Source organism: Aptenodytes forsteri, unplaced genomic scaffold (assembly GCF_000699145.1).
Source record: "Aptenodytes forsteri isolate BGI_AS27 unplaced genomic scaffold, ASM69914v1 Scaffold199, whole genome shotgun sequence".
Lineage (NCBI taxonomy): Eukaryota > Metazoa > Chordata > Aves > Sphenisciformes > Spheniscidae > Aptenodytes > Aptenodytes forsteri.
Window position 1 is genome coordinate 57,368 of NW_008795921.1, and position 8,920 is coordinate 66,287.

The 8,920-nt window shown below is 40.0% G+C and overlaps 1 protein-coding gene across 1 annotated transcript in view; it reads left to right on the forward strand.

The window, feature by feature from the left end:
• Positions 1 to 7,918, forward strand: part of COG3 (component of oligomeric golgi complex 3) — a 38,845-nt gene extending 30,927 nt beyond the window's left edge. The window contains exons 18-23 of the mRNA XM_009284907.1: positions 88 to 176; positions 276 to 410; positions 1,629 to 1,704; positions 3,377 to 3,504; positions 4,427 to 4,525; positions 5,768 to 7,918. Coding sequence (XP_009283182.1) covers positions 88 to 176; positions 276 to 410; positions 1,629 to 1,704; positions 3,377 to 3,504; positions 4,427 to 4,525; positions 5,768 to 5,797 — 557 coding nt within the window. The 3' untranslated portion in view covers positions 5,798 to 7,918. The remainder of the gene's footprint in view (positions 1 to 87; positions 177 to 275; positions 411 to 1,628; positions 1,705 to 3,376; positions 3,505 to 4,426; positions 4,526 to 5,767) is intronic.
• Positions 7,919 to 8,920: the final 1,002 nt, after the last annotated feature.

Genomic DNA, 8,920 nt, shown 5'->3' on the forward strand with positions numbered 1-8,920 from the left:
TTTTATGCGTAAATGAGTGATTAAAGTTTTTAATTCCTGGAGCTGAATCCCATTGACTTACAGCGTGAGTGACTTTCTGATTCACAGATGCGGCATTTAAAATCCTGAACCCTAAAACAGTTTCAAGATTTTTTAGACTAAACAGCAACAACGCCTTGATACAGTTTTTACTGGAGGTAATATGGAGTCTTACTGCATTAAGAAAAATTGGGTCATTTAAGTGGGTGGTGATCTCTGGCAAATAAAAAGGAGAGAATTGTTGTCTTCTGTTCAAGGGTACTCCAGAAATCAGAGAACATTATATCGACTCTAAGAAAGATGTAGATCGTCATCTGAAATCAGCTTGTGAGCAGTTTATTCAGCAGCAAACCAAACAGTTTATAGAACAGCTGGAGGAGTTCATGACAAAGGTACAAACGTATATTTGTTAACCTAACTGAAATACTGGTAGGACAAGGGAATTAGTATTTAAATTGGGTATAGGAGAAGCTGCTAGTTCTGTCTGATTAGCTGAAGATGATGGCATTTCCCATTATAAGGTCGTGCTTCCTTTTAAGTTCCAACAACAATTTTCCAGGCATTTTTGAGATTAATGGATTAAAGGAACATGACATAGTTTGTTTTTAAAAGCAACCCTTATGCTTTTCGGTCAAGAAGCTTTAATGTTTCATTGAGTTGAAACAGGTCTGTGAAGCAGGTCTGGCAGGAGCTTTTCTGTTTGCAGGAAAACTCCTATGTTGACTGAATTCGTAAGTCTTCAAAAACAATCTTGGGTCACATGTATTCTTGAGGGAGGTCTTAGAGTATGGCTGTGAAGTGTGTTAAAAGTTTCTGTTCTCAGCATATTTTACACCAGTGAGGTGCTTGCTGAGCAGGACTTTCCTCCCAAGTTCTGTTTGTGACAGAAATTCCTGATAAAAGTTGGTCAGAAAGATTAGGCATCCTAGGGGATAGAAACAAAAAAGATGTCTTGTTACAACACACTTCTTTCTAGAACTTGCTCTAGAGCTCAGGATTTCTAGGCATCTTGAGAAAACCACACAGCAGGATCTGTTACTTCTGGAAAATGAAAAGTGTGATGTGGATCCTTATGTACTGAGAATAAGTGGCATGACATCTCAGAAACTGAGGCTACAGCATTGCATGGACATCACAAATATCCCAGCTGCTGTTTTTTGAGAATTTAGAAGATTACAGTATTAAATTTACCGATGCCTGTCATGTTGGGGTGAGGAGCCAGTGGCATGCCTAAAATATAGATGGGTAACTGGTGAGGTTGATAGATTGTCCAAGTGATCCCGGTGATTCATTGGGAATCCGGGGAGTTTGGCTAACCTGCTTAAGTATAAATCTCTTTTGAGGTTTTGTATCCTTAGGTGCCTAAGCGTCTTTGTAAATTTAATCCCATTTTGAATTTTACTTTCAAGAAGTGGTCATGGTTGTAGTTTTGAATTGCATTTCTGTCAAGCTGCTTTCCCTGTATGTTGTTAAGTCAGGGCATGGCAGAGAGAGAGCAGGGGAGATTCCGTACACTGCAGTATCTAAGAGACTTGTGCAATTGTTACTTGGTCACTTTGTTGTGAATTCAACTGAAAGAAACATCATTTTGTTGATTGTACTTGTTTCAGGTAGCTGCTTTAAAAACAATGGCCACTCAAGGAGGTCCCAAGTACAGCCTTTCGCAGCAACCTTGGGCACAACCAGGTATTTGCTGTTTTATATTCACGCTAACTCTGAGGTGCTTGTAGGCTAATAAAGCCATGATCATTTACTACTTTGAGACTTATTCTAAAAACTTCTCATCAAATGAAGAAAAAGACCCTTTCCATTCACCATTTTTGTTAGAGCAATATAAGCTGCATTATGTGGGGCTCGAGTATTTCAGAATGTCATTTGTCTCTGTGCCTGACTTCTAAAACATAGGAATCTGAAAAGCTGGCCAGATTAATTTGGACTGTGAGACTGTGATTGATTTGGAAAAATTTGAAGTACCTAAGAACTGCCTACCTTTTTCTTGAAAATCCTGGCTTCCATTTTTACTTGTGTGCTAGTTTAAATGTCTTAAGATACCTCTAAATCAAAACATGACAAACTTCAGAGTATGTATTTAATTGGCGCAGTAGATGAATGATGGGTATTTCTCAAGCTGTGACTGTTCTTGCATGAAAACAGCATTTCCCCAGCTGCATACGGAATGTGCTTAAGGAATTATTTGATTACATTAAGATAAAGCTTTTGCTTTTGTAGGAAAAAATGAATCTGCATTGAAGCTTTTATTGTCTGTACACTTGGTACCTACTTCCTTTTCAGTTTTCTGTCACTATGCAAAAATGGAATCTAGCTTTGTTTCCCTCTTCTTAAGAATTCAAATATGAATGCTTCGTAGGAACATTTGGAGTAGTTTGGATGTTCCTGGGTTGTTTTGCTCTTCACATTACAAAGTTGTGCTTCTGGGTGACACTGAGAAATCTGACTATTCCAATTCATACATTGGAACCTTCTGTTGCATCATGTTCTTAAAATGCGAAGCCAGCCACGTTCATTCATAATTCAGTGCTGCTCCGTGGGTCAGATGCTCTCAAGGGCTAACTTGAGCTTCTACTTAACATCTCATGCTTCTTCAGGAGTATTTTAATGTTTGTTTGGAGAGAATTATGTGTGTAGAGGCAGATCTAAGCAGAGCTTCTGCTGTTTCTTGGAGTCATTTGTCTGGGAAGCAAGAGTAGGCAGAAAATTTAGATACAGTAGAAATTGAGGAGAAAAAAAAATAAACATAGTATATTAACTTTGGTACTTTAAAGCTACAAAATGTATTTTTCCACTGCCCTTTAAGCAAAAATCTTGTAAAATCATTAAAATACCTAGCAATAAAGAAGGAAGGTCTTGCCTGAGAGAGGATTCCTGCCTGGTTGATTCGAAATCCAGATGGCTGTGCAGCCTTTCTTCTTACAGACGTGGCCTGTGGTCAGTAAGGAGAATTTGTGATATGCTGTTCTCTTTACTAGCCCTGTTTATTTCCCAGCAGGTTTTTTTCCAGGCAAGTTTTCTAGGGGGGGAGCCTATGTAGAACTTTGTTGCTGTTGGAAGGCTGTGACTTCAGGAATCTCAGGAGGATGTGGTAGCTTGCAGAAATGGGTTGGATGCATTTTCTGCAGGGAAAGAGGGGCTGATGTCTTGAGTAGGTCCCAAAAGAAAAGGCATGTTGTGGTCACATGATGGGTTGATGCTGCACAGCCCAGTCATCCCCTCTTTCCCTTTCACTCAACCCTGTGGTTATGGTCAGCCCCAGTAAAGTGGAGCTGATTATTCTGGAGTGTAGATTTCAACTAGCAGGATGTCATTTTAGCCTTTTAAGCATGTTTTCTTTTACTTTCAGCAAAGATCAACGATCTGGTCTCTTCCACTTATAAGACAATAAAAACAAAGCTGCCATCGACCTTACGAAGCATGTCGTTATACTTGTCCAATAAAGATACAGAATTAATTTTGTTTAAGCCAGTTAGGGTGAGTATTGCTAGATGTACTTCAGCATGTTTTCCTATAGGTGTTGGGCCTTCATTTAGTTAAAGAATTTAAATACATTTTGTGGGATCGTTCACCTTATATTTCTGTGTGTGTATGGTTATATGTATAATATATCTATATAACTGTATGTATGCATATATTTATAAGTGTATATATACAGACACACATACATAAACATATCTCTATATCTGTAGAGTTATTCTAGGCTACCAGTCCAGCCAGTAAACGTGACAATTACCATGCACATGTAATAGTGAACAGACTATTACAGTCAATGTGTTGTCCCTGATCTGAGAAGCCTGTTGAAAAGACAGGTGAAATGAAAAAAAAACCAAAAACCCACAAAACTAAAAATCTAGCAAAATGTTTTATAATGATATGTTTAAGCATAAAAAAAAAGCTGTCCTGCTCTCCCTTGTATTCAGCCTACATAACACACACACGTGTTACAGGGAAGCAACTAATTCTGTTCATTCTGCACATCTTCCAGTCAGCACCATATGAGCTACTGTAAAGAAAACTAACTCTGTCCCAGCCAAAACCAGTACAACTTGGTCAGTTACGCATGGGCAGAAGCACTGGAGGCAGAGAGGATGAGATAGATTCAATGGGAGACCCACTGTAAACCCACCAGAAAGAACCAAGCTTGAGTTTTAAGCTTCCAGGTTAAGTCAGTAGGACTCGGTGTTTCATCTTAGCTGAAGTTTTTATCTCACAGCCAACACGGGTTCCTTGTGGCTGTTTTGGGCCTTGTTTTAAAAGAAAAGCTGTTAAAGCTCGACTGCTTCTCCCTAGTGGTCACTTCAGTAGCTATTCCATGTACGTTGTGCTTATTCTGGTTCATGTTTGAGATGGTGGTGTGTTTTTTTAATATTGACTTTTTTCTTCTTTCCTTTAAAAGAATAACATTCAGCAAATGTTCCAGAAACTCCATGCTGTGTTAAAGGAAGAATTTAGTAATGAAGATCTCCAGATCATAGCTTGTCCTTCAATGGAACAGGTATATATTGAGGCTCCCTGTTTTATCAGTTGCTCTTTCATGTGACTGGCTTTTTTTAAACATTAATTTTTCATTTTCAGTATTTTCAGTGTTCAGAATCCTTATTTATTTATTTATTATCCCTCTTAGTCCTGGATGCTTAAACTCAGGGCTTCATCTGAACTCTAGGCTCTCAGCTAAAAGGGGGGGTTGTTTGGTTTTCCTAATGAATATCCAGTAGAGTTGTTAAACTGAAGGTGGTGACCGATGTTGCTGGGGATGGAGTTGTACAACGTCATGGCAGAGTCTTGCCGTTTCTGGGCATTGTCTTTTCGGAGAGATATCAAAGCTGGTGAATACACATTAAAAAAGCCTCTGCGTGTGAGGGCAGTCTTGCTTCTGACAAATACAGGAAGTGGCAACTTTTACATTTAGGAAGCATGAGAAAGAATTACAAGGGTTCATTTGAAGTAAATTGCATTGGGAAAATGTGCAGATGTTTATGGAAATGTAACCCTACATGATAAGGTCTTTAGTCTTAAGAGATGATTTGGGTTAAGAATTCTCTGTATTAGGATGCTCTGACAGAAACCAAGCAGGTTTTTAAAAATCTTGCTTTGACCTTAGTGGTCCAGGGAATGTGGATAGAATCGTGATTATCCCAGGATGCCAATATTTAAACAGATAATCTAGTTTACGGATTAGAGGACATTGCCTGCAGTGAATGTGGCCACAGGGATGTGTGATAACTATCCTGGAGCACAGAGTGGGAGTGAGTGATGCACTGGAAGGAGGTGGGGTTATCCTAGAGGAGATGGCGTCCTCTAACTGTTTATCTGTTAATCCTTGGGATCACTTCTCCTACAAACTGAAGTGTATGGGAAACCATATTGTAATCTGTGGGAAACAAGTATTGCAAAGGATCCCAAATGTGTGTCAGATATGTAAGATGAATGTTAACGTGTTTTGCCAGTGCGCGTATTTTTTGGAATTCCTTGACAACGCATGAAGTCATCTTAGAAACTTTGACACAGTAGGTTGTGACTGCTGAAATGACTAGTCAACATGGTCAACAATCACATTTTAAAAAGCCTGTGAGAAGGCATTTGACTGGACATTTTGGCCAGTTGTTTTGTAGCTGTCTTCTGATCCGTCTAAGACTCTATGTGCTTCCTAGGAATCCTGTTTAAAGGTTAAAATATAAGACATCAGTTCTGAAACTTAGCTGCTCTGTCTAATGTAGGCTTTCCTTTCATCTTTCAGGTGAACTTACTTTTATCGATGTCCAAGTAGCCCAACAGTGAAGCTGCTTGAAATAAGTTTCAGCTGAATGCCAGGCAGTGAAGGGAATGCGAAGACATTTGCTTGAAGTAAACGAAGGATCCCACTGTGCAGTCCAGTCTGCATCAAAACTATCCAGGCTGCTTAACGCCGTTTTAGGAAAAAAAGATAAACAGTTTGACTTGTGAAAGGTCTTCCTGTTCATTGGCTTGAGAAGTGGGGGGGGAGAAAACAAAACAAAAAACCCTTTGCTGATCACTCTTATGAGAGCTCAGTTACTGCCTTACCCAGATGTTTTCAAAGTTGAAATCCAGGTTGTTGGTTTTTTTTTTTAAATGTAAAAACCTTTCTTGCTTTCCTTTAATAAGCTGACGTATGCAGTGAAAAGCTGCACTTTCAAAGGCACGCTGGAAATAAAGCGCAGGGAATCAAATGGGAGCGGTAATAGGTATTTGCAGGGCTTGGAGATAAGCACCTCGGTATGACAATTTGACTTAAGCAGGCATGCTCCAGTTTTTCTTTAACTCCCCCGAAAATCCTGGTAATCCACCACGTGCTTGAACATAATTCAGAGGTTCTTAGTTGGGAAAACTTTATTTCCCGCATGTGAAGCGTTTCTTGAAACACTGGATGTGCTGTTTTTTGTACACTGTTGTGATTGGGAGCTGTGAGGTCTGACCTGAAGCTTCATGCTCTAACTTCACTCCATGTAAAGAACCTCAGTTCCTTGGGATTTGCAGTGGAAAGCTGTGCAATATAATTTCTGTTCTTTCTGCGGGAACTGCATGTTTTCAGATGCTTTACTGCAAAGCTTAGCATTGAGGTTCTCGGGTACTTAGGTTAGAGTTGTTTTTTGGCCTTGCCCAAGATCAAATGGTGATGTGCATTGTTTAAAGTGGGGACTGGGACTGGAACTTGCACAGCCTTTGTGCGCTGGAGTAAGTGCTAATAAGGGCGTGTGGGGATGCCAGAAATTGAATGTGCAAGCCTGTCAAATCAGCATTGTAAAACAGGGGATAAGCACTCGGTAACTGGTAAACAATGCACGGTGTTGGGTATGCATTCATTGGTCATTTTTTTGGAAAGCTGAATGCTAACCGCTTGGCCATTAATGGAATGAAACACTACAAGCAGCTTTGGGGTGTCTCAGTGTGGAAGTCCTTATTGTGCAGCACTGCAAGGGAAAAATGTGGTGACTTACATGGCAGATTTTTAACTTATTTATAAAACCTGTTCTGTAGTTTTAAATATGTAGAAATGTCCATGCACGTTGGTGGCGTTTTGATTTAATAATTTTCCTGTTACAAATCACATGGCTGGAGACTAAGATGGTAGGATTTAAAGCTACCACAAGAAACGTTGCAGCAGTGGTGCTGAGGTACATAAATGGTACTCGTAGGACCCTACATGACTCCTTAAAAATTAACTAAAGGAACTAACAAGGAAGAAAACTTGCCCTTTCTTTTTACTTATGTAGAAATACAGGCTGTAAAATAATGTCCAGCGCATTGTAATATATGTACATTTGTGTTTTATAAAGTTTTACAGAAGGACTGCATGGTCGCTGTACAGAGTTACGACTGACTTAATACAGACATTGTACAGAAAAAGACGTGAAGGGTGAACTGTTGCAGTAGTCGCTCTTGTGCTTGGGATCTTTTTCTCTCTTAGAGTGCCCAGACAGCTCTGGGGCAGCTGGTTGAAAGACTAGAAGAGCAATCAGTTTATACAGCCTGTTTGCTAAACGAACATTTGTTTAAACATGTACAGTTTCAGATATTTACGTTTACAAATAGTGTAAATACTTTCAAAAGATTAATTTAAGATGCTTTATATTATCTGACTAGAAACTTGCTGTTTTTAATTTTTTTAAATAAAAATGTTGCCTCCTATTTTGGTCCAAGAGTAAAGCTTTATTCTGTAATCTGAGGCTTGTCTGTCAAGATAACTGTAACACAGAGACAATAAACATCCTGTAAGCACAGGCAGTGCATCGCTGAGAAGAAGTGTTCTTTTTTAGCAGTAAGAGAATTGACTTTATTTGGCACGGATGTATACCTGAGTGCTGAATGTACAGCTAATTGTTAAAGTAATGCCTCTTCATGGTTATAATAAAAGTAAATTTGTATTTTCCTTACTGACAAATGATCTTGTGTGACTAAATGGTCTCTTTGCTTGCACTTTTGTTAAGGGGAAGAAACCCCACCTGTAATACAAGAACATATTTTAACTAGTTGGCTTTTAAAACTAAGAAAACTTGGGAGCTGGTGGCAGAAATCACAGTTACTACTGTATTTGATAGCGGTTCTTGTTGCCTGGTTACTCACAGACTCATCTACCCATAGTTTCTCATTACCACATACTGTTCTTCTGGCCCTTGGTATTGTAGAAACACATCATCCAGGGGCTTGTGGTTTGTCCCCTGTAATGTCAGCGTGAAGCTTCCCTTCACCCTCTGGCTTTGACAATGTCGTGTGAATGAACTAACCTAAGGAAAAACGCTCCTTTCTTGTGGAATTCAGCTTCTCTCTGACCAGTATGAGGCAGCGATGCGTGACCATTGCTTCCTAGGCGCTTGGAGCCTCCTCAAGAGGGTTGGCCCTTTGGATTGTATCTCACAAATGAAGTGAATGCCAAAGCAGCTGGCCAGGCATTCACGCTGCTTTTTGTACAACAGTGATGCCCGCAGCATAGCTTATGCTGTGTCGGGTGTTTTCCAAACAAAACCAGTAGTCCCTTCTTCAAACTGTGCGTGTTTGGTGTTGACAAAGTGATGTGGGTAGGAAAAGGGGAAAAAGCCTGTGCTGCTGAAGCGACTCATGTGGTGACTGCAGGTAGATCCAGCCCCGTGTCCACCAACGCTGCTTTCTCCTAGCCTCGTGCATTTTTATCCTCATTGAACACTAAAACCAAGTCAACACCGTGGAGCAAATCAGATCTTTGATATAAAGACCTCTGAATAGAACAAAAAAAAAAAAAAGAAAAAAGAATCAGTTGGCCCCTTTCAGTGGCAGCCAACCATGCCACTAAGCCATGGGACTTACCATCTACCATCAGCTGGAGCCCTGACGCCCAAGAGGCCCCTCATCCTCCCTCTCTTGGATTACCCCTGGTCCCTGTACCCAGGCTGCTGTT